The sequence below is a fragment of the Rhipicephalus microplus genome, chromosome 1 (assembly GCF_043290135.1).
Source record: "Rhipicephalus microplus isolate Deutch F79 chromosome 1, USDA_Rmic, whole genome shotgun sequence".
Classification (NCBI taxonomy): domain Eukaryota; kingdom Metazoa; phylum Arthropoda; class Arachnida; order Ixodida; family Ixodidae; genus Rhipicephalus; species Rhipicephalus microplus.
This window is the reverse complement of record NC_134700.1, coordinates 294,553,750-294,578,568: the sequence shown is the minus strand read 5'-3', so window position 1 is coordinate 294,578,568 and position 24,819 is coordinate 294,553,750. Positions and strand designations below refer to the sequence as shown.

Here is a 24,819-nt window from a genome sequence, read left to right as displayed (position 1 = left end):
CGCGATTGAGTGCTGTTTCCCCGACCGGGACCACCGAACCGCTGCAGCATTGGTGAACAGATGAAGGGCACGCGCGCGCCCGGCAAGCAACCCGTTCCCCTCGACACGTTGAGGTCGTCGACTTGACCGGAACCGCCGGGGCCGACCGCCAAGCAGAGTGACCCGGCGGCTCTCCTTGGAGAGACGCCCACCAGGCGCGTCGTCGACGCCCACCCGTCATGCAACAAGCGCCGCTATCTTCAACTCCCCGGTCCTGGCGCGCATTGAGGAGGAAAAAAGCGACGACCCCGGCGACGCGAAGGCGGCGGCGTTCGTGTCGCGCCCGAAGGATCGGCCGCAAATCGAGTGGCCGGCGAACGCTCAATCGGGAGCGACTGCAGCCGCGCGATAAAACGGAAAGACTCATCACGAGCCCGGACGCATCACGCACGCAACGGGAGCGAACAGTGCAAGGCCGCTGTGTCACGCCGGATACTAAGTTGCACCAAAGGGTTAAGCAGCGACTTACCGCATCCAACAACATGGCTTCAAAACCTCCCTCCTGGGCAACCTCGATCCCATGAAACCCCGTCCCGCATCAACATACGCATTGAATGGCGTTAAAAATGAACGAAGCGCTTGTAGACCGCTGGAAAGAATCTGGAGAGGCAGAGAAGAGCTAGAGGAGAGTTCGGCTGAGCAAAAATGCGGAGCGACGATGAACCGACAGATGGGAGCCTTTCCCGCTGCCGGCCGCGAAAAAAAAAAAAAAAAAGGTGTTCCACAGGTGTGGCGCACCCCTCGCCTGCTTCACACACACCAGCTGCTCCTGTCACGAATCTCGGGAGCAGCACAACTACCAGACTTCCGCCGCCGGCAAAGAAGAAACAGCAGTAGTGCCACGCACCACCACCACCGAGGGAGTGCACCTAGACTGAAAGAACTAAAAAAGTCCCCACGTTAGGCACACCTCCGGTCCAGGTGCCGTGTCGCCGACGGTGCGCGCACCCCCTCTCTTTCGCGGCCTTTTAAATCGCTGCCCATTCACGGCGCGACCGAACCGACAAACGCGCCATTTTCGGCCAGCGACAGTCGGCAAGGCCACGGTGGCAAGGCGCAGGGTTACGCCGGGATAAAAACGGGCGCGGAAGAAAAAACCAAAGACGCATCTAAATCTTGGTTATCTGGGGGGCTCGATAAGACACACAGGGATGCAGAAGAAAGCGGCGGGGGAACGGAGGCTTCCGCCGTTCCCGCCCGGGGCGCAGCCATTCATTCACAACGACTCACAATGCGCCGAGAGAAAACACGGGTCGAGGAAACGGGGCGCGCCGGCGAGCCTGAGAAACACGGTGCCCCATTCACATGCCCGGGACGAGAGAGGGGCGGCCACCTCGCAGGTTTTGGAGAAAAGAACGCGCGTAGCCCATTCGGGAAGATGCTCGAGTTCCACGTGCGGTAGTGAAGCACCGCGGGGCCAAGACGTAGCGGAAGCCCGCATCGCCAGAACGAGCCGGAAGCAACTACTTTGCGCGGGCTCCGGGGGGAGTGGTTATAAGAGGGAAAATAAACGAAATGTGAGCCCCGTAACTGTCTGCATCAGGGTGTGACACCTAAACAGTAGCTCACAGGGGATGGGGGTCAGGAGGGATTAAAAAGTTATATATATATGCGCTCGGACGGCGAGCGAGGACATATGAGGGATAGGAGAGAGAAGAAAGATGGAAACACGGTCACAGGAGTCCGAGGACGGGGCACCACTTGCGAGCGCTCTTGTCGGCGTCAGGAGATGGCGTAGGGCAAGTCCAGTATGTCAGAGCTACGCTGTCGTCGGAGATCGGCGTCAGGAGATGACGTAAGGGCCAGCCCAGTCGGCCTGAGCTAAGCTGACGTCGGAGATCGCGAGGGCACAACCGGTCGGCACGGAATCCAGCGAGCTAGTGCACTCATACTTCGACTCGGGAAGACGGGTTTTGGATGGCGGGAGCAAGTGGGAAAAAAAAAAAAAAAAAACGGAATATTGTCGCATGTAGCACGACGGCTCGACATTTGGTGGCGCCAGACCACTCGCACGTCAACCACGCTCTAGGTAAGCGTGCCTCTGGCTCTACTCAGCTACGCCGGTGCAATGCTTCCCACACGTAGTGAGAACACGTTCATTAAAACTTGCTGGGCAACTCGTCATATTGTAAGAAAATACACGCCAGACTTTAAAATTTGTTATCGTGTTAGGAGGTGGCTCACATCGCTTGTTGAATATTTGCATATGCGCACCTTTGTTGACCACTGCTTTTTGCGCATCGCCCTGTACGTGTATAAGACGGTCAGTCACGCACGAACAGTTGGCAGTGAGCGCCGTGTGTTTCTTGAGAGGGGATGTGAATGTGTTTCAAGAAATTTCCAAGTGACGCTTTCTGACAATATGAAAACACGCTATCAGAGGACCTTCAAGAACCATCGATATATCAAGACAAGGACGTCAAGTCACACTCACTTGCACACCCTTGCCGGACGGTGTGCGAGTGACCTTGTCTTCCTCGCTCCCGCACACCTTTATTATTATTATTTTTGGAGGGGAGGGAGTTCGATCTCTTGCGTCTGGACATGAACCAATCAGCCCCCAGCTTTTTCTTTTATGCTTATTTCATGGGTGGTCAAACATACAGAAGCTGCGCAGCAGCCACGCAAAAGAGAATGAGTTCAGTGCAAAGCAAGCCGTTTCGGGGCCCCCGGCACTATTGCTATTGCAAACGAGTCAAACTCGCAGAAGCCTCCCCCACGCTGTAGTCCCATGCGGAAATGGCCACACAGAGCCTGCCACCGGCAGGTAAACCAAGCCATGCCCCGGGGATGAGCGAGCTCGCGACTGCAACTAAATCAAACGCCAATGAACGGGTCCCTCCGACCTCAACCTTGGGGGGCACGTACTCCACAGCATACGCCCCCTCCTCTTACCAGAGGTGTCCGCAGAGCGTGACGCGCACTTTATTCGGCTTCTCCGATAAGCGCGCCGACCGCCAGCCTCTCCAGCAACGAGGCACACGGTGGGGTTCAATGCCTTCTCCTCCTCGGTAAACAAGAGCCTAGCCGCAGAAAGAACGTGTGGAACAAAACAAACTCGGGCATCACCGTTTCCTTTTTTTTTCGGGCGTCAGTGACCGTTCCGTCGCAGCATAATAATGAGCGAGTTGAACAGTCGATTAAGGTAACGAGCTGCAAGCAGCACACCCGTGCGAGGGTCTTGACAAAGGCTAGAGTAAACGATAGGATTACACGTTCAGAAACTGCCCGGTGAGCGACGAAGAACGCCTTTCAGCGGCGGGTTCAAGAGTCAATTTCGACCATACGCTGTTCTCCGGTTAACTTAGATAACGAAGGAATAAATCACGGCGCCACGACTCACTGGAGCCACGGGCCGTTATTTGTCAGCTATGAAGAAAAAAAGGAAAAAAAAAAACTCGTCCACGTTGTCAATACGAATGATTGATTGATTCGTGGGGTTTAACGTCCCAAAACTACGTAAGATCATGAGAGACGCCGATGTGGAGGGCTCCGGAAATTTCGACTACCTGGATTTTTTTTAACGTGCACCCAAATCTGAGCACACGGGCCTACAACATTTCCGCCTCCGTCGGGAATGCAGCCGGGATTCGATCCCGCGACCTGCGGGTCAGCAGCCGAGTACCTTAGCCACTAGACCACCGCGGCGGGGCGTTGTCAACACGAATGCGTCGTGAAAGTAACACTCCGCAAACTCGCGCACACTCATTTCATCACTCCGTTAGCTTGGATAGTCGATGTCAACACAGAGCGGTAACCTTTGAGAGAAACAGATCAAAGAACCGTGCCCGTGAAGGAGAAAAATAAAAATGAGGACGGCAAACTGGCCCGCGCCGATTTCTGCCATAGTGAGCACTGCCGAGAGCCAATACGACTAATTGGATTTCGTAACCAGTTACAGAATAGAGGAGGAAACGGGAAGAGTAAGGAAGAGAACGACAAAAATAAAATAAAAGCTACTTTCGTGCCAGGTAGAACGGAAGGAGAAGGCTCGGGGTACGTGTGCGTGCGCACTCGCTCTAAAAAGAGACCGGCCGAGAAGATGGCGGCTAGGTACGGCCAACGAAACCGCACCGCAAGGTACCCCGCGAATCTGGAACGGCGAGCGGAACAGGCGGCGAGAAGTGCCACGCCCACCCGGGCCGCCGCTTCCTCGACAGCAGCAACCGCTCGTCTCCGTGACGCGCGAGTGTTCGAGATCGACCACGTGAATCTAAAGGAAAAGAACAAGATGGAGAGGGGAATCGAGCCGTACTGCCGGAGCCGCAACAAGAGCGAGTCCAGCACGAGAATAATATAGGAAACCGCGATAACAGGAACCACGGCTTTCGCCGCCGCTTCAACCCGTTCGCTCGCACTGTTGCTGTCTGCACGACGAAGACCGGCGAGGGGGGGGGGGGGGGGTCTCGTTCGAATCTAACTGTGGCGTTTTTGTTTTCATGGCGCCCGAAGCTCAGCGCAGTGGAACCAGAGTGACATGATGGAACGCCGCAAATGGGTGGGGTGTTTGCGGATTAGATTTTTACCCTCCTTTCCCCTTCTTTCAGAAGGCGGTCGGGTATCACGCCCGAGACTTCAGTCGTCGGTGGACTTTTCGAGACTTTCCACGGCGAAGTGTTCGCGAAGGCCATGGGCGCTTTCCGTCTTAAATCCGAAAGGTCACATGTTATTAGCGAGTTTTCGAATAGCGTACGCTATTCGTCGCGGTCGCTGCCACGGCGCATGTATGATACCGCTATGGCGTTTGCGGTCTGCACACACACAAAATCGAAAATAGCGTGCGGCCCGAAAAGCCTCTCTGCGGGGAGCGTGCGTTAGCGTTTGCGAGGGCAAACGCTATTTGAAACCTCATATGGCACCCATACACAAACGGCAAGCCCACAACACCCGATAACTTGGCTCACGCTATTCGAAAACTCCATATTCTTGGCGCAATACCTTAAACAATGTGAGGACAAAGACGCAGAGGAGCGCCACGTGTCTCTTCTTTGTCCTGGCTTCATGCTGCAAGCATTGCGCCACTAGAAACGTGTTTAATGAACACATGCGCCAATTCGCCCAAGAACAAGTTCTAGGCCGTTGCGCAAAGTCATCTGAATTTAAGCAGCCACGCAATTTCTGCGAAGCCTTATAATCGCAGCGCGCGCGTACTACAGCGAAGTGTCGCGTGCCCACAGCGTTGATAAATGCTCCCCCGCAAGTTCATCAAAAAGGCTCGCAAGACGCAGACGAGACAAAATTTTCGGGCGTGAGCAGGTGCGCCCTGAAGGGCTGCCGTCGCCGCCAGGGACACGCTTACAATACAAGATCGAAGCGCTGCTGCACCAAATTGTCACACACTCTCCCCAGACGAGTGTACAGCAGGAGATGCAAGCCGCTCGGTCAAGCGATTGTTCCAACATTTCCTTTTTTTCTAAGCGGTGTAGAAGACGCAGAACCACCGAGTATCCATCGGCGCGATGGTCGGGTGGCTAGAATGGGGCGCCCATTCTAGGCACCATAGCCGGGCTACAGGGTTTGACACTGGCACCACGGCGCGTGGCGTACAGGTAAGGGCGCGTCGCCACGGCCGTAACGATTCCGCCGCGGGGCAACACCTGAGACGCGAGAGAGAGCTGCTTTCAAGGAAACAAGAAAAAAAGCGGGCAGGGACACAGCTCTCGCTCTCGGCCGCCAGAAAAGAAAAGCAGGTCGCACGGAATCGACGGCGCAGGAGAAACGCTCACTGCCTTCTCTCTCCGAGGAAACGCCAGTTCGCCGAGCGAGAAAACTGGACCAGCAAGTGCGCGATCCATTTGCTTCTTCCGACAGCACACGCGGCAACCCAGTCAGCTGTTGCCGCCCCGCGTCTCCGCCCATTGCTCTCCCCGGGCGTCCGAAGCAAGATCCAGGTAGACGTATAAACAGAAAGGCAACGTATAGCTATCCGACACGGTGCTGCAGCATTCTCCCGAGGAAGTCCGGGAAGTGACCGACTGACACACGGTTGACGATAGTGGGTCAGTCGCGCCGCGGAGAACGATTGGCTTCGCGCTGCAAGCCGACCTTTTTGCCGCCGAAATTTAACCGGGATGCGAACAATGGACAACGCTGGTCTGACGCCTCACATGTGGTCCAAGGCCGTTAACATAGTTTGTCCTGGAGGAACGCTATGAAAGCGCCCGTTCCCTGTTAGCAGCGTGGGATAACCACGCTCGGAAGAGCTTGCGTGCGCGATATAAGTAGAGGGGCGCACAATCCCCCGTTGTGCGCAGTGATTTAATGCGCACCGACAGCCGCCCCTGCGCAGTGAAAGTTATCGAAGAAACGCTCCAGCATCCGTGACTATGCGAGTTGAAAGTGAATAATTACACCCTTCTCTTTCCCTCGATGCATCTAACTGTGAAAGGAGATGGCAACGCGCAATGAAGACAATCCAAGCGTCTTGCCGTGGCGCAAAGGCTGCCTAGGTAGGCAAATAAATGAAAAGGAAAATTATCTCCAAGTCAGGTCACCGGTGTACTGTTTTTCTTTTTTTACCTCGTTCTTTACGACAGGCGAGTTTGTAAAACAGCGAGGAAAGTCTGCCCCACTTTGCAGAAACAAAGCGCCCGAAGCAGTGCGAGTTGCCGCTTGCGCGTCCCGACGAGCAACGGAGACTCCGATATGGGCAGTAGAACTATACGTAATCCGAAGTGCTTTAAAAGCGGAGTATCGGGACCGCCTTACTGTGGCACGCTCGTACATACTACACACATAGGCAACGGGAGTGCTCACCAGTCTTCGTTGTGTCCACGCGCGTTACAAGTCCAGCAATACACGATCAGAAACTGGAGGGACGTCCGCGAATATTAGAACGGCGCGATAAATTGTCAGTTATACGGTCAGCCATCCGGCATCAAGTCAGCCTTCGTCAAACGGAAGCCCATAACAAAACATTCCCACCGTTCACCATTCCCGAGCGTTCAGAGAAGCGTCGAGAGAGGCGTTCAACGTAAGCAGCGGCCACGCAAGCTCTGTAGAGTGGAGACCGATCGGGCGCTAACGTGCGCTTTCACATTCGGAGCCAACGGCTTCCGAAGCCAGTATAGGGGTTCAATATTTTAATCCACCAAAGCTGCAAAGGCAGGCAGGCAGCCGAACACGCGAAGTCTAAATTAACGCCCCGTTTCGCCGGCCCAGAGGGGGCGGCACCGAAGGCAAGCCGTCTCTTTGTAAAGCGGAAGCTATGGGATAACGGAACGGGGAGGAAGAGACGATCGGAACACAGAAAATTAAAAAAAAAAGAAACAACCCGTACACGGTCGACGCAAGCGCAAATAAACAAAGGGAAGGAAAAGAGGCCGATAGCTGTGCTCGAGTTCTGGAAGACACGAGTGTGAGCATGGAGGAAAGGATGAGAGAGAGAGAGAGAGAGTCGCGCAGCTAGCGGGACGGCAGTAGCAACTGCGCGAGCACGACCCACGAAAGGGGGCAGGGAGGACGAGGGGCAAGAGAGCGCGAAAAACACACACCGGGAAGTCCACAGCCAGCCTACCCACAAGCGCGCCCGAAGTGCGCACTCCGCTGGACGCGCCGAGTGACGCGCGGAAAATCGCGCATACGAAACACGGAGGCTCGCGAAAACAACTCATCCAGTCTCTCAACCATGTCAGGTTCTCAAATAGAAGCAAAAAGGCCACCGAGAAGCTGGTTTGGCACTGTAAGAGGCTGCGCACAATTTCGTCCAAGCGTCGGTTAAGAAAATTCATGCAACATGCACATCATACATCAACGGCTGGCCGTTCCAAAACCACGAAAAAAAAAAAAACATTTTCTGCCAAAGCTACTGACGCACAATGAAATCGCCGCACAGTGTTTCGTAACACTGCAAGTTGGTCTCGATATGCGACTGTAAAATGCTGGTTAAACAGCTCAGCTTCTCAAACCCGCCAATGCAAGTGTAAAAAAAAGACCGCATTGCAAGGTCATTGAACCCAACCACAATGCGCTGCTCGCCAGTAAATTTAAACGAAAGCGCTCTCACCTGTGGCGGATGTAATGCAACGAAACACATCACGAAGACTGGTTCGTTCAGCTCAAGAACATAAACAACCGACGCGGCGGAAGGCGCTTGACAACGACCTCTGATCGCGACAAAAACGCGGTCGTTTCAACAGCGCGACCGACCTCCCCACGAATAGAGTGAACTCCATTTTTCCTGTTGATGCGCGTCACGGCTTGACGTCAGTATCGCTGCTTCATTCAGTACACACGCTCCACGGCGATCACCTGTCTCGTCATCGCAAGTATGTGTTCACTATTTGGGGCCAGGGCGGGGGTCAGTGCTATGTCAGGCATTCAGTTGCCTTTTCATCACCCCTTCCCATTCAACCACTTGATAAATCGATGTTGGATGTTTTCGATTGTGAATTTACTTCAAACAATTTGTCTCGACGCGGGGACAGCCGAACCCAAACCTTTTGTTGCGTTTAGCAGACAGAGGAAAGGGAGAGAACGAATGAACTACAGGCGACAGGTAGGTGACACGTGATTAAGAACAAAGGTGTGTCCCACGCATACGACGTCGACGCTGGTTTGTTAACAGGCCCATTGTTCAATAACCATCAAGAGCTTACCGCGGTTTTTTACAGAACTGGAAACACCAACTCTCCGAACGCCAAAGTAACGTTTTGAAAAAGGATGGCTTCACTCCACAACCCGAGTGCTTTCTGGCAGAAAAGTATTGGAATCGTTTCAATAATAACTGCTGGTGTTTAATTTTCCAAAACCACGATATGAGACGCCGCGGAGGGCTCCGAAAGTTTCCACAACCTAGGGTTGCTTAATGTACATCAAAGTAGAAGCACCCTGGTTTCGCGCATTTTGGCCTCCATCGAAAATGCGGTCGCCGCGGCCGGGTAAGGAGTAATGGACTTGGGCTATGGTTTATGTCATGGAGGAAAGAAGGCTAAGGACGCGAGCTGCAGAGCGAAAACTGTGGCGGAAGTCACGTGCTTTTGCAAAGGGGTTCGGGGACAAGGTGGGCACGGCGGCGTCTCGCGCGCATGCGCGAGCCGCCGTAGCGTGCTCACAATTGCGAGCTGGAGTCCTCTATTCTTCCCTACTTCCAGCTTCACAAAATGTGACGTAACGGCCTCTCCGCAGTTTCTTCCTTCCTCCATGGTTTATGTGCACGGCGTGCACAAGATTGCACGATGAAAGCTGCCCAACAGCCCGATCTTGCAGATTTAGTCGTCACTGAGCTGCAAAACTTTTTTTGTTCATGTTGCCAGATGATGCAACAAAATTTTTAAAATCTGCACAAGACTGCCCGACAAATGCTGTACTCCCGTCGATATGGGTGGGGCCTTAACAGCCCATCCTTTCCGGTACCATGCACATGCTGCGTAGAATTGCACTTCGGGCACACCTCTCACGATAACCTTAAAACGTCGAGTGGCCGACTCGAGCTACAACACCTAAATATACAGGGTACCTGGCGGACATTGAAAAATTCGCAGACGAGGTTCTGAATTGAGAGCTTCTGCAACCCCAACCATATTATTATAGTTTCATATCTGCTACTCTACCTCTCCAGATAAGAGCCCTAAACAATTTAGATAGACAGACAGACAGACAGATAGATAGATAGATAGATAGATAGATTTGGAAGCGACATTGAAGTTATCTTACTACAGGAGGGAATGCATCCAAGGTGAAACGAAAAGGCAGCACTAGCGCCCGCGGAAGGGTTGCCGAAAGCATGCACAGATAGAAGGCGACCTTAAAGCTGGCCTGCCTCCGGCGCAGTTACCCAACAAGCCTCGAGCGCTATAATCTGGAACTGCGAAGGCGCGCCGCGCCGTTGTCGCGCTGACACTCGCGAAGAAGGCGTGCGGCCGACGACTACAGCACCGGCTTAGTCGGGTCAAGGGTTCAAACCCCTCCAGGGGCAGCCACACTTAAACAAAGAAGCAAAATTAACGCATGCATACGTTACTGCCAAAATCGAACAAGAGCCCGCCAATGTCCCATAGAGCCTTACAGAAGTGCCCCCGCCACCGAAAATTTTCAGTTTTGCATATACACGCACACATTTCTTGCTCTCTTTGGTAGAGAGAACTGGCATTGCTAGAACGAAGGCCTCAGAGACCAAGAGGCGTTTCGCGATATTTCCGCTAGAAAAGGGGCGCATCAGCCGCGGGATTGCGGAAAAGGCGGATTGCTACGAGGAAGTCGACGTCCCCACAACGCCACTTTTTTACAGGCAAGAACGATAAGGGGTCTTTAGTTTTCTAATGCCATTTAGCGATCAGTGGTCACTCAAATGACCCCTTTTTCTTCCACGATGCCACGACGCATGCATGCACCCTTACGCCAGTAGAAACATCGCGAAATCACTTCCGATCTCCGAGGCTTTTATTATAGCAGCACCAGGTTGTCCCGGCCCCACAATACTAGAAAACGGTAGATGGCCGCACAGAAAAAAAAAAGAGAGAAAAAAAAAGAGAGAGAGGTGCGGATTGTAAAAGAACGCAGCTCGCTCATTTCACTGAGAATAAGCGCGGGCAGTCGCAACTTCACGGGATTCCGTAACGCAATGATGGCGGGTTTTCTCCGAGTGCTGGCACAACCGAACCAGAAACGGCCTACTGTGACAACGGGCGGAGTACTCTTCCGAAAACCTCGACCGGACGCGCTTCAGAGAACGCGAGGAAGCCGCACAAGCACGCACGAAGTAGAACAACGAGAGATAGAGGGAGAAAACCTACAAATAACTTTAGCTTAAACACCAGATGGACTGAGACTCTCTCAACCAGTCGGCAGCTCCACCCAGGTCGACATAGCCCGCGATGGACCGGACCCTCCGGACAGCCATTGGTTGTAGACACAAGTCATGGCTGCGTAAGCTTCGCCGCCACGAGTCTGCTGCGTCACACAAATCAGCGCCCACATTCGCAGGGCACTGCCAGAGCATGTGAAAAAAAAAAAAAAACCGCCTTTCTTCACACGTAAAACGGGGGGAGTCGGCGGAGGAAAAACAACCCGACGTCGCCGCGCAGCAGATGAGAGGGCGCGTCGCGAAGCAACTGGAGCAGACCAGGCCGCGACTCGGAACGCCGCGGTCCGCGTACATAATACTGTACAATACAGAGGGAGAGAAGGAGGCCTCAGGCACGGCCACGGCGCTGTACAGTGGTGCCACTGTGTACGTACGCAACGATGGAGGCAACGCCATCCTACGGGAGTGGTCCGTTCAAACGAGGGGCCACTTCCCACACGGTGGTAGTGGTTAGAACAGGAAGAAGGCGCCTAATTTCTGCAGCCCGGTAGGGGGAGCACGCCTTACGCAGGCACACTATAGGCCATTCCCAGAAGGCCGTGCACCCTTTCCTGCTTGTCACCTTCCCCACATATTTCAAAAGAAGGGCGCGCAGCATGCTCGGCCAAGCGTCGCGCGTCCGTCTCCCGCGGACTCGGCATTCAAAGGAATACGCGGGCACCCGTCGCAGTACAGCAGTGGCACGCATCGGCGCTCCAACCTGTACGCCGAGCGCTCGAGGCACACGTGCAATGGCCGACCGGAGAGGCCTAAGGTGGACCCGGCGCTCGATCGAACAAGACTTGAGAGCAGTGTCCACGTGGCTGCCCACACTAAACTCTACAACCGCAAGTATGTGCGTCGACGCACGCGATTTTAAGGACAGGCATGGTGGGCAGGGAGGTCGGTCAAACATGCCTGTCACGTTAGAGCAACAATTTAAATTTTTTTTTCACCACTGTGAAGATATCCTCCCTCACCCACCGCCCTCTAAAACCACTCGCCACAGTCCTTCTTGTGCACCTATTGCCCGTGGCACATACCCGCTGTGGAGGATTGGCCAAGAATTGAGTGGTTTTATAAAATAATGAGCAGTCTTAGAATAATGGAGCTTATATATTGGAAAGATTACGATTGCCTAAGAAATTAGTCGCCCATAGGAGCAGCATAAAACAAAACAGTCAGCAATGATGATGTTCTTCTCACATTTCCGGCTGTCGCCCACAAAGGGGGATCGGCCAAGAACCGGGGGCAGCTTACAGTCCACCGCCTTTTCTTCCACTGTCGTACATTTGCGCCCCTCAATACCAAAGAGAGGCGGGGGACGACAAGCTACTCGCGGAACTCGATCATTTTCGCCCTTCATTTAAGGAACAAGAGAGGCACGGGATAGAAAAAAAGGGGGCAAGCAGCTCAGCGCATAGACGTGTGTCTGCAATGGGCACGCACTACGTGCTGTCGGTGGAGCGTTATTACGAAGAATACAGCCGCCAAAACCCGACGCGTAGGCAAATAACAATAAAAAAATGAATCAACGCTCGCCAAGAGAACGGATGTAAACGGCACGCGGCGCAAACAACGAAATGCAGCGGAGCCCGACGCGGCACCGAAACGAAACAGGGGCTCGCTTTACCGGCACACAAGACGCGCTCGGAGACTTTATGCGGGCCGATGATACACAGAAGACGGGCGACCGGCCCGACGGGAAGAGCGTAGGCCGTCCACCACCGAATAGCCAAAGGTATAAATTCCGAAGGATATTATATATAAGAACAGCCGCAGTGCATGCGGCGACGACGAAACAATGGCTACCTGCCGCGAGCAAAGTGGGTCACGGCAGAGAAGCGCGCCGACGCTCGCAGCGTGCGGAAAGAGAGAGGAGTTCTTGCGAGCTTCCGAAACAAACCCGCGCCGAGCACGCGGGAGCATTTCGCAAGCTTCGCTTTCCTCCGCCGTTACGGCGTCGATTCGGCGAGCAGGCGAAATCTGGGTGATGGACACCGCCGACGGGCGTGATGGACCGACTGGCTCGGCGCCCTTACCGCCGGCGACTGCACAGCCTGCTGGACGGCGCAGTAAACAATGGCGCTCCGGGTGTGGCAGGTGGTGCTGTCAAAATGGCGACGTCCCTATTATCGAGGAGCCAAAAATAAGGGGGGAGGTGATAAAGAAGGGAAAAAAAGAAAAGGGGGGCGGCGCCTAAACGGTTTTATAGCAGCCTAGACAACTTCGCCCGCTCTCTAAAAAGTCCATCGACGAGAAACGTTCTGGCGGTCCTCGCCGAATACCGCGGCGAACGCGAGCACGATGCTATTTATGTAGGCCATAGGGCAAGGTTGAGAAAATAGCGAGAAAATGGGCGTAAAAAATGACTAAGAGTTCGCGCGCACACGTGTGAGTGTGTATGTGTGCGTGTACGTACAGTAAGTATAAAAGTGACGAGCCGCAGGCGCCCCCATCAGCGGCGCCCTATCTGCTTCCTTATAGGGAGCGTGTCGCCTCTGGACAACGCACCGCTACTGGTATGAGCCACCTGACGGACGAAGACGAGTAAAAATGAAGGCTGCCAAATACAACTGTAACAGCACGGAGGACGTTGGAGCGGACAAGGACTTCTGTAGAAACCGCGAATTGCCGGTACAAAAAAAAAATAAAAAGAAAAAAAACCTGAGGGCCATGCAACGGCACAGCACCATTGCAAACAATATCAGTTTAGACTAACTAATTATCATATGAAAAAAAAAATTCGGCTGTTCCACGTACCTTGGGAATCGATGTTATGCGAAACACGCGGATGCAAGGTGAATGTGCTTTATTTTTTGTTTATCGAGCGAGGCGTTATCAAGTTGCGCTCAATATATGTACAAATCAACGCACACACATGCACTTAACGGCTGTATATGTTTTATATCAGCAGTTTGTAGTTTCGTAACGATGCCAACAGCAAAATCGATATATTAACAACACCGGAAGCGGTAAGCTGATATGAAGCGCTAGTGTTTGCACTGAGGCTCACGAGTACAGTAGCCCCCAACACTTCTACACAAATCAACTTCAGCTGATGGCTCGCTACATTAACAATGTATTCCGCTTTTGCATACCGTCGCGACAGGCCTCGCGAATGGTCTCACTTTTTAGGAGCGTGAATCGTGCGTCTCCTGTATGTAGTAGCCACCTCTCGTTTCAGTCCTTGGAATGTCCGCTGGATGGCGGTACTTGTATATAATGAATACATGGTGAAAAGACACGAGATGGACGGACGGACATACACACAGACTGACGGACGGACGCGGCCAGCGCATGATTCACGGTTTGCAAATGAAACCCTTCGACGCTTCGGGTGAAGCGTCGAAGGGTTTCATCATCATTCACTCCGTGTATATGCTGTAATTTCATTTCGTTATTCGTCCTAGAAAACCCATCTCGGTGCAAAAGTTGCTTTACTTACTAGGGTTTGCAGGAAAGTAGCTTACCAATGCGGTTCAAACTTTTTTTTCTTCTTGCGTTAACGACCCTGCAAGAGAATGCAACAGTGGCCTTCGTGCAGTCCCGCCCGATCGAGCTTTCTGAAACAGCCTAGAACGAGAAAAGAGCTACTGGGCGGTGTATCGTCGGCTTCCGCGGGACGCCGATGTCGTAAAGCGACCGAGAGCCGTGTCAAAGCCGGAAGCACTGTATCAAAACAATCCGTTGCCGGGGCTCGTAGGCGCCGCTAACAACCACGGGACGACGCCCGCGGCGCTACGGCGCGAAAGAGGCAAGGTTTGCTTGCCCGACGCTGTCTTATTGTGTGAACAGGAGGAAGACACTTTATTCAGAGAAAAAAAAAAAAAAACGTAAATGCAGGCAGTTGTGGTCGGGCCCACAGTCCAGGGCTCCGCTGGCACGAGAGGCTCGCTGGGCCTGGTCAAGCAAAGCTGTTAATTTGGCTCTGCTTGGCTTCGTCCGCAAGCAACGCCTCCCACTGCCTGCGTAACATGTGTGGGTGGGTAGTAACGTGTAGACTGTCGATTTCTTTGGGTTTTTTGATCCACTGCAGCGTTATGCGGCTGAGTGTCTGTGTACACCATGAACATGTTTCTCTAAATTGCGTGGAATATATTCTACTAAGGCGGTACAAATTTGAAAAGCTATTGGTATGTATGTGTCTCAAATCCCGGCTTTGTTGGCTATCCAGTCAATTTAGTCGAGACCTTGCATTACCACCTTGTGAGACATTGTATCGAATGCTTTCCTGATATCCAGCGCTAGAACGAATTCGTCGCTCGATACTCTGTTAATTGAGTTAGTATCGTTTTTTTTTCTCAAAAAACTTACCCAGGCATGAAGTAAGGGAGATTGGGCGAAGGTTCTTAATATCTCTTGGCTTCCTTAGTTTTGGTATTAGGATTATCTGCGAGTCCTTACACTCTACTGGAAGGTCGCTTTCATCTATCCACACCTTTTCATTAAAGAAATACGTGATTTGTCGTAGGGCCGCGTCACTAAGATTTCTAAGCATGGCGTTTGTTATCTTGTCTCGTCCTGGAGCGGTATTCTTTTTTTAGAAACAGCGCTGCAGCACAAGACTCTTCAAATGTTATGGGTGCATCTGACTTCCGTTGTTCTTTTCCTGCATATTTGTCATGCATAACTTGGCACGGAAAAGTCGAGACAGCTGCGTCGAAGAACCAGAGATCGTCGGAGCACGAGAGCCGGAATCTCGTCCCGCAACGCGAGTAGAGCACAACAGAAGGCGAAGGAACTACAACGAAGCTCGCGACCCTTATTACTTATGCAACCGCTTATTTTGTTATCGTTTATAAAGAATGACTGATTAAAAGAGGACACAAAAAAACATGGATACACAGAGAGATTGTGTTCACTAACCTAACGTGGTCGAAATCTTACTAACATGACGACATAAAACCCTGACGCGATGAACAAGTAATCTAATTTTACGAGGACACGGCGCTTCAGCCAGCATGGGAATAATGGGTAGTACACAAATTTGCCCAAGCCTTCATTCTTCTGGCTTCGTGGAGCCTGGATTCGCTTTGCCGCAAGGCGAAGTTTAGCGCAAGTTTAGCACTTGCGCTTCGCGGCCTTGACCTTTTTGAGCTCACCAATTCAAATGGTCTCTCATCTCCATACTGCCTTTTCACATTCCCCCAGCGTAGGGTAGCGAATCGGCATGTGCCTGGATAACCTCCCTGCCTTCTCTCTTGTTTCTATCACCCCCCCCCCCCCCCCCGCATTCAAATCGTGTCACGAAGTTCACGACAGTCCGTTCTTTTTATTCGAAACGTAACCAAAACACAGCAACAAACATCCACAAATGCATCGTTTCGCTCAGAGAAGCCACGCTCTCGCGTGGTTTGCGCGCAAACTACCCCTTCCAGTTCTTAACGCGCGAAAGGGTCACCACCAATAAAGGGGGAGTCGGGCATGCCCCTCGAGATAGCCTCAGCCGAGTCTTGGATGACCTCGGGCCGCCACTTTCGCCACGGGCAATCCTTCCGCACGGCCGTCCGTCGCGCGGATGCTGCGGCGAGGAAGAGTGGGGCGCTACAAAGCCGCCGGCGCATCTGCGGGGAAGGTGATAGCGGACCGCCGCCTGTTTTATCGCACCAGTGTACGCGTGTCGCAAGGCAAGAGGCCTCTCGCTATCATCGCTCCACTCTGGGCGCGGGCCAAACGGCGCCCGAGGAGGCCGTACAGTGGTAACAAGTGGGGCTGCGACGGTTAGCGCACAGTCACACGGAAACTCCCCGCCATGCTCGAGTTCGAACTACCGGGGATCACGTTCACGGCACACGTGTCTCGTTTGCACCACTCGCAATTCACGCACGCGTTGAGGAGGCTTGCGTAGGCTGGCCGGAAGTTATAATAAAAAGCTATATAGTTGAGAGAGAACATAAAACAGCCACAGGTGATGAGGCGCATGTACACATATTGAAGCGCTGTCTGTGTACAACTACAAGACGTTTTTTTTCTTTTCTGATTTCTTTGTCCTCGCCATAAACGAGTGCATAAGTCGGCACCTTTTCATCGGACGGCTGCTTACGCCACGTTTACAGTGGTGTGTATTATACCCAGAGAAGAGCTAGCTTTCCCCTGCAGTGCATTTAGCAACCGATTGAAAGGAATGATGCGATACAGGCGGACCTCATCAACGCGGCGCTCGGGAAAGCTAAATGTGCATGAACCCCGGAGAGCTGGTCCCATTCGCTGCACAACACGGTACACAGGCAAAGCACGTGTTCAGGGAGCTCTTGTAGAAACGCCGACTACTGAGAAGCCGTTCTCGTCGGAGTGCCCGGCAAGCAGGTTGCGCGAGTCAGCCCCCAGACTTAAAAAGCGCTTCTCCCTCTCAACTCACTCCATACTTGCTGTATTTTTCTTTCTGTTTCATGAAAGCAGCCTTTTTCTCTATGCCGAGCACTCACTTCTTGTTTTCGGCTAACAGCACTGAGCCTGCGCTGCCACAAAGACTGACCAGTACAAAAAGATAAAAGAAAAAAATGAAAAAGTTTGCACTCTTGCATGCGCTTCTCGGTGCAACTATTTTCACGGTCACGCAGGATTTAACGCGCCACACATCTCAAACCGCCATCGGCGGTCTCTAAAGCTGTACTAAATATGACAAAAAAAAAAAAAGACTACGACGAAAAAAGAAGAGCGCCAGAGAATCTCTGAAGTCGGCCCCCGATCCTGTTCGCGACGTGTGCAGTATTTCCCGACCTCTTCTTTGTGGGCACGTACTGCCCGATCAGCTCGAAGAACGCGGCGAGCGAGCCAATAAGCCCTTCACAACAGAGAGAGGTGATGTGGGCGTGCAAACGACCGAGAATAACACCGAACGAGGCCCTTCTGCCGGCTCGAGTAAGCAAGCGAGATCCGCAACAGATCAACCACGGGACACGCGTCTCCCCCCACGGAGAACGTTTTGGCAGCAGGGCGCGTCCGGAATCCGATTTCAGCGGAATCGGATTGTGAAGTCGGGACGGACGAAGGCAGTTTTGAGCGTCGGACGGGAAAGTGTTTTAAGGTGAACTAAAGCTACACACACACAAAAACGGGCCGGACGAAGGCAGTTTTGAGCGTCGCACGGGAAAGTGTTTTAAGGCGGGCTAACGCAAAAAAAAAAAAAAAAAAAGAACGGCTTTAGCATATTCGCTCTGCATCGGTTACTCTCTCACAAACGGGAATTTGAACTACGATGGCCGCGGTGAGAACATCCTCGGCCACTCATCATCTAGTTAGAGGGCCATATAAAGGGAGTAGCACCAAACCTTCGCACAGTGGTTTTACGCCGCCCGCACAACCGAGTAGTGGCGCAAAAATGATCAGATTCACGCAAACGCCTGATCGGCCTTAGCGCTAAGTTTGGCTTCAAGATGACGCTCAGTCAATGTGACTTACCATAACCCGCTAAACTCTACCCGCAAATAGCTACACTTCGATCACATTTAAACGCAGTTAACGATGTACCAGAGGCTGCGAGGTTATTCGTCAACGCCCGCTGACGGAGAACGCATTCGCCACTGGGGGAAAGCAGCTGGCCTTGACCTTTGAAAGGTATGACCACGTACGAACGTTATGGCCCGACGGAAAGTGAATCGCTTAATATTCTAAACGAACAACATCGCAACGCGTGTTTGACGTTCAGTTCGCAAACGCTTCCAAGCGATGGCTGTACTTAACACGTGCCGTCACCAAGTAGCAACAGTCGCGCACGCCTGCAAGAAAAAAAAAATGCACAAAAAGGGGGAGGCTCAACACGTGCCGATACGAAAAAAAAAAAAAATAGGGAGCGCAGGTTGCAGCGGCGAATCACCAACAACCTCGTCTCTCCGCGTAGACAACGCAGCTGCTCTTGTGACGTTAAAGAAAGAAGAGCACCGAGATTTGCGCACGAACCCCCGCCGCTTCCAGATCGAGAGGTTGAGGAGCCATATTCAATTTGTCCTTTTTTTCTTTTCTGAACGGACGATTCTGAAACTGAGGAATATTCTTGCAATGTGACTTTTCATCAAGTCACTTCCCAATGGAGACGTTAATTACGCGCCTTCTAACTTTCATCTCAAAACCCCAACGCGACGAAAGAAAAGCTTTCTAAAAAAATCTTAAATACGCGATTGTATCAGGTGGCACGAACTGCATCATGACAATGCACGAACTGCATCAATTTTCCCACTTGGCATCGTTTAACGTGCCCAATCGAACCGAGGCCATGGCGCTTGGCAGATCAACAGCAGTCCCCATAGCTGTGAGCCTCCCCAGTCACGAAAACTGGCCGAGAATACAAGTACAAAAAAAAAAAAAAACGTAAAATCAAGGAGTGCCACATTGTTGGTTTCCTTAACGCTGAAAACACGGACGAAATCCGTAGTAGAGAGAGTGGCCCTTCCCCAAATAGTTCTCGTACGAAAAGAAGCACCAGTAGGGCCTTGACATTTTTGGTGCAATGCCAAAGACAAAGAGAGAGAAACTCGAAGGTTTGTGTATTGTGGCACCAGCGCTGACACGCGTGGGCTTTCGAAAAGCTTTGCCGACACACCTTTCGAAACGTCGACTCCTAGAAACTGTGCGGACCCGCTCGTTGCATGACAAATCCGCTTGCAGAGAAAGGGAATTCTGCGTACGTGCTTCAACTTTTCTGATTTTTAACTTTAATTTCATTGTTCCGTCCCGTAAGCATGTTAGGCCACACGTCAACGGTGCTTATGCTTTTCGAGCTGCGCTACCTCGTGGGAACGGAGGAGAACGCAGGCTCGTTGCAAGACGCACTTTTCAATGGGGGGCGTTCAATGGAGTTGCAGAAAGCGAATGACAAACCAACGCACAATCTTTTGTGCGAATCCGTTCGAAACGAAATGGGACTGCTTTTTGCAACCCTTGGGGAGCCACGGGGAACACTGAATGTCCGGTCAACCAGTTCCGATCTCCACGGGAAAACTATTTCTCCCGCAGTGAAGGGCGACGTGCGGATCGTTTGATGGACACACGACTGGCCCTCTCCTTGCTAGAATCTTACACCAGACCCCGGCAAACGAGTGAGAGCTCGTCTAGCGCCAACATGGCGACACAAGCTGTCAGCGCGCGCACGCCCACTCGAGATTACAAAGCACGACGCAGATGGAAGAAGACGCAGCGTCGCAACACCAGTCGACAAGATGGACGGGCTCCAAAGGCCGCGCAGCTTGCACAGAGCTGATGCCACGTGCCCACCAGGCGACGGAGGCGTGGCCTGACGCGCACATGATCGCTTACGCGTGAAGACTGCGAATACCGCACGCCTTCTGTACGCCACACCGCAGCAGGCCATGCGAAGACAACGACGTTCGAGAGAGAAAATGCAAATCACGCCAGCACAATGCTAAATATGTGTATTCAAGACTGCACATTTGCGAAGATGCAAGCTGCAGCTTAGGAATGACGTGTCGTGTTGTAGAATCCGAATGTTCGACAGCTAGAAAGAATCGGTGATGCTCGTACTGATGTCGCGTTACTGTCGTTAAACCCGAGTAACCGCTCCCATCAACTGCCAGATTTTCGTGGAGGCACCACGGGGACGTGGAAGACCCGTCGCGAACAATGCAGCACTTACTCCGCCACTGAAAATTGGGCGCATTTTTTGGGTGAAACATCAAGAGACAGTAGCACACGCACACACAAAACGGGGGAAATTAGGGGGGAAACGCGAACAGCGTGGCTACCACAGGAGAAAAAGGGGGAGTTCTCCAGCGAGCGAGCGCGTAGTGAAGAGATCCGCCACAAGGCCGGGAAACACGTGTTCGGAAAAGCTCCCACCCCGCGCGAGGCGCCGGAGAGTCTGGGCAGGCACGTCGACGGCGGGGCACCCGGGAAGAGCGCAGCACGTGAATCGCGGCACACGTTGCACGAGATGCGCGCGTTGTGCAAGCGCGCAGCAAGTGCGACGCACGCTGCTGCCGCTGGCATTGACGTCGGCAGCACGTCAGCGGCAGGAGATACCCCCGCGCGCACGGCCTTTGTGACCTGCCAGGATCGTCCGCGTGGCCAAACCTACGCAACGCGGCATATTTTTACCACCACCTCACCGAAAGACGTGAACGCAGACCTCATTTAAGACAAGGCCAGTACATCTTCCTGATATTAAAAAAAAAATAATAAAATCCTACTTTCTCTTGTTTTAGCTACAACTCCCGCGCCTGTCAACGCCGCTCTTCAAACCAAATACGGCTGTGACTTGTCAATTTTATATTGATGCTCTTGCAAGATGTTCATGCGCCACGTGCTAATCGGAGTCGTAACCCCCAACCCCCTTCCTCAATAATGGCCTCCATATGTTGCACGAAAATGTCGATTCATGAAAAAAAGAAAAGTATTTTCTCCGCTGAACAGGAAGCGCGAGTAGAACAAACGCTGTTGCACTCTGTGCGAACAGTGACACGCCATGAAGTAATGCGTACTGGGCGGAAAAACAATGAAACCAGTGTGCGTGCCCAGAGACCCACACACACGCATCGGGGCGTGAACAAAGAAAAGCAAACGGTGGCACTGACTGAACAGTGTGGCTCCTACTATGCGATGCGACGACGCAACGCAGTGTTGGCCGTAAAGGTAGTGTCTATATTGCCGGCAGATTGTACGAGTTGACCGAATGCCGGCAGTTTCTTCAGATTAGGTTCACGTCATTCACGTTACAAACAAAATGTACTCGATGTTCGCGCCACTGCCAGCGGCTACGTCGGCAAATGCTTAGAGGCCGGGTCGACTCCATCGACTTGCTTTGGCCAACAGATGGGAAGCTCAGGTCCCTGACAATGGTGATCAACCGTAGTGTTGCCATGCATCGGAGAGCAGAAGTAGCCAATGGCGGCTTAAAAGCTAAAAGTACAGCAGGTCGCTATGAACTCGCTGGTTTATGGTGTATTATGCCAGCTACCAGCACTACAAGAGCAGTCATTATTCTGCCGGCACATGTATCGCAGGCATGACAGGCTCGCCAGATAAGTCACATGGTCATGGGAAGCCAATAGGAAAAAAAAAAACTGCAGGCAAGTTCTTTTCTGGGATAATTTGCCGGCACTATAAGCGCGGCCTAACATAAATGCTCCGTTGAATTGAAGCAGGCGCATTGCGCGAAGAGAAAGGCTGCCAAGAAGGGCGCAGTGATCTACCTGCGATGATGCAACTGCGACGCAGGAGTTTACGACACGCAATGACTTCGCAGATGGCCCTCGCGTGGTTGCGAACTACGGCACACCAACGCACTAAGGAAGGTAGTACACACAGGATCAACCCAGTGGCGTTTCAAGGGCGAAATTAAATACGTCGATCAGCGGGCAAACGCGCACCGCGCCTTTTGTGCTTACGCCGCGAACCACACATGGCGAGAAGGGTGTAAGCAGCAGCTAACTTATGAGCAAAAACAAAGACCGCTGGGCCTCTCCTCCGCGAGCGAGATGGTTCGCGCGAAATCGCGTCCAGCGGTGAGCGCGGCAAGGCCACTGAGCGGATGAAGGCGGAGGGAAGTTCAAGAGACCCCGGCGTGTTCACGTTGGCCTCGCTCGAACAACAACCTTTCTTCTTTTCCAAGTAAGTACGTGTACTACCAACGAGGCGCCCGCCAGACCCCTGTTTCGGCGCGGTGGCTGGGAGGAGGCAGCTTTTCACGCACCGTGAGATGGCCATGCACGCCCAAACATGCTTCGTCGCGCTGAACGCGGTATGAACGTCCTGCTTCGCGACAGTTCGCCGATCACTGACGTAGGCAACGCGACAAGCCGCCTTGACGACAAGGCTCAGCGCGCGCGAAACAGCAGCGCCTCTTCATTAACGCGACCAGATTGCCGGGCCGCTAATCTCCGCACGTTATCACATCGCTGGTGGCTTTACAACTTTCTGTCGCGATCACGGGAAGGAGTCGACCAAGCGAATGCGTCGCGCGATAAGCGCTGTTCCGGGGAAGGAAACCAGAGTCCCGACGCTCTGTCGTCTGCTAGGGAGGAACGCCCCTCTCGGGCGGCCGAGTGCTTCGAGGGTTAGAAATGCGGCCTGAAACACGGAGCGTTAGCCCCACCCCGCTCAATGCGGGACTAGATATAGACACTATTGCTTACAAAAGGCTCCCCAAAACACTTTGTGCGGATCACCAAGCGCGCGAATCGGCACGGTTCACAGCTGATCGAGACAAAGCAGTGCGCAAAAAAGAAAAAAAGACGGGGCCGGTTCTCCGAAGCGGCCTCTCGCTAGCAGACGATACGCATTCAGTTCCGACAGTTTCCTCACCTGTGTGCGTGCGTAGATGGGCTTTGAGGTGGGAGCTCTTGCCGTAGACTTTGTCGCATCCCGGGAAGTCGCAGTTGTGGACTTTTTTCCCCGCAGACGAAGGTCCACGCACGCCGGGTGTGGCCGACGACGCCGCCACGATCGCTTTGTTCGAGGCAGCGCGCACCTTAGGCCTAACGCTGCTTACGGGCCTCGCGGTAGCCGAACCCACCGGCTCTTGAGGTACCCGCGTCAAGTCCGTCAGTATCCGGGCGATCATATACTTGGACGTGTTGTTGAGGTGAGATTCCTGCTCGTCGGGCATGCAGTCACTGCCATCCGTCGTACTCAGAGACAACGGACTGCGCCGATCAGAGTCCGAGTACGGGTCGCGAGGTCGAGCGTTGGACATCGCCACGAGGCATTCGGCGGCCAGACTCACATCTATGTCCAGGTCCCTCGTCAGATACATCGTCATTGTGATGCCGGGTCGCAGGCAACGCGAAATAGGAGGACGATGCCGAAGGGCGCTAACTCCCACGTTGCCGCATGAACGCGGGAAAAGACCAGAGGCACACCACACACACTCTCCGCGACGGCTGGTTCACATCTGCTACTTTCCCTCGTGGTTTTTGGAGGAGTGGCCGAAGCTCACCTAGCGGAGGTGACGTAAAGCTCAAGACTCGCTCTTCATTGGACGCGGTCTCAACTAATACTTCCGGTTTATTTATTTATTTTTATTTGGTGTTTTGCGCTTCCGCACTCGCCGAAACGCAGCTACCTGAGCGCGTGCTAGCGTCGGCTGCATCTCAGGAGGTGGCGAGCGAGTAAAAACACATATATATATACAAACCAAAATAAATCGTTACTGGTTGAAATCGCAGATTGAGAGCATTCGGGCGCTGTGAAGAACGTTTCCATCTCTAGGCTGCCAACAAAGAACTGCAAATTATTCTCCTGTTAGAAATCCTAAACGAAAATAAATTAGTGAAATATTGAAGAAATATTCGGGATTTCCGTCTAAAAAAAGAAAACCAAACGAAATACATTTGGCTGATAATCATACCGTAATGCACACACACCGAAAATGTTGCACACAGTTCAACTTTCAATTAAACCTTATGACTGAACGCATCCAAATTTAATTATGCGCGGCTTACGGCACTTTTCCCGGCAATTCACTCGCTGTTTTCTGGTACTGCAGGTGTCACGGTGGTGCCGACAAAAGGCGGGCACATAGTGCGACAGGATATTCTACGGTGCGAGATTTTAGAGATTTTGTGGGGACGGCAATAAGTTGCCAAGAACACAGCACCGCACTCGAGCGCAAAAAAAGAATGGGGTGGGGGAGTTAGGTAGATAGAAGCTGTGCCCACCTAGCAACAACTGGTAGGTGTTCTGTGGCAACACTATAAACCGCCACACTTCTAAGTTACAAATGAAGTCGCAGTAGCGGAGCAGACATACTGAGCGGAAACGAGAACGCGTCGCGGCAATCGTCTCGATCGAGCTTGAGGTCTATAAGGTAGAGGCCAAGCGAAACGACCGCGGCACGACGAGGTCGCGACGTCGAAGGCGACCGCGCCTCCCTCAAGGATCGCACGTTGGCGCCTCCGGGCCTCGCGCGCGAAAACGCCGGAGCGTGACCCCGACTTCTATTCTTACCTCTCTAAAGGACATATTCGCACGGAAATACGCGATCAATTCGCGGCCGTGGACAGATCCATAATTACTCACGTTTCTCTATTTGACACTAAGCA

The 24,819-nt window shown here is 52.8% G+C and overlaps 1 protein-coding gene across 1 annotated transcript in view; it reads right to left on the bottom strand.

Moving 5' to 3' along the window:
* The window catches only part of LOC119159433 (uncharacterized), a 29,419-nt gene extending 5,742 nt beyond the window's left edge, over nt 1-23,677 (bottom strand). Inside the window, exon 1 of the mRNA XM_037412189.2 lies at nt 23,081-23,677. Coding sequence (XP_037268086.2) covers nt 23,081-23,537 — 457 coding nt within the window. The 5' untranslated portion in view covers nt 23,538-23,677. The remainder of the gene's footprint in view (nt 1-23,080) is intronic.
* Between the last annotated feature and the right edge of the window lie 1,142 nt (nt 23,678-24,819).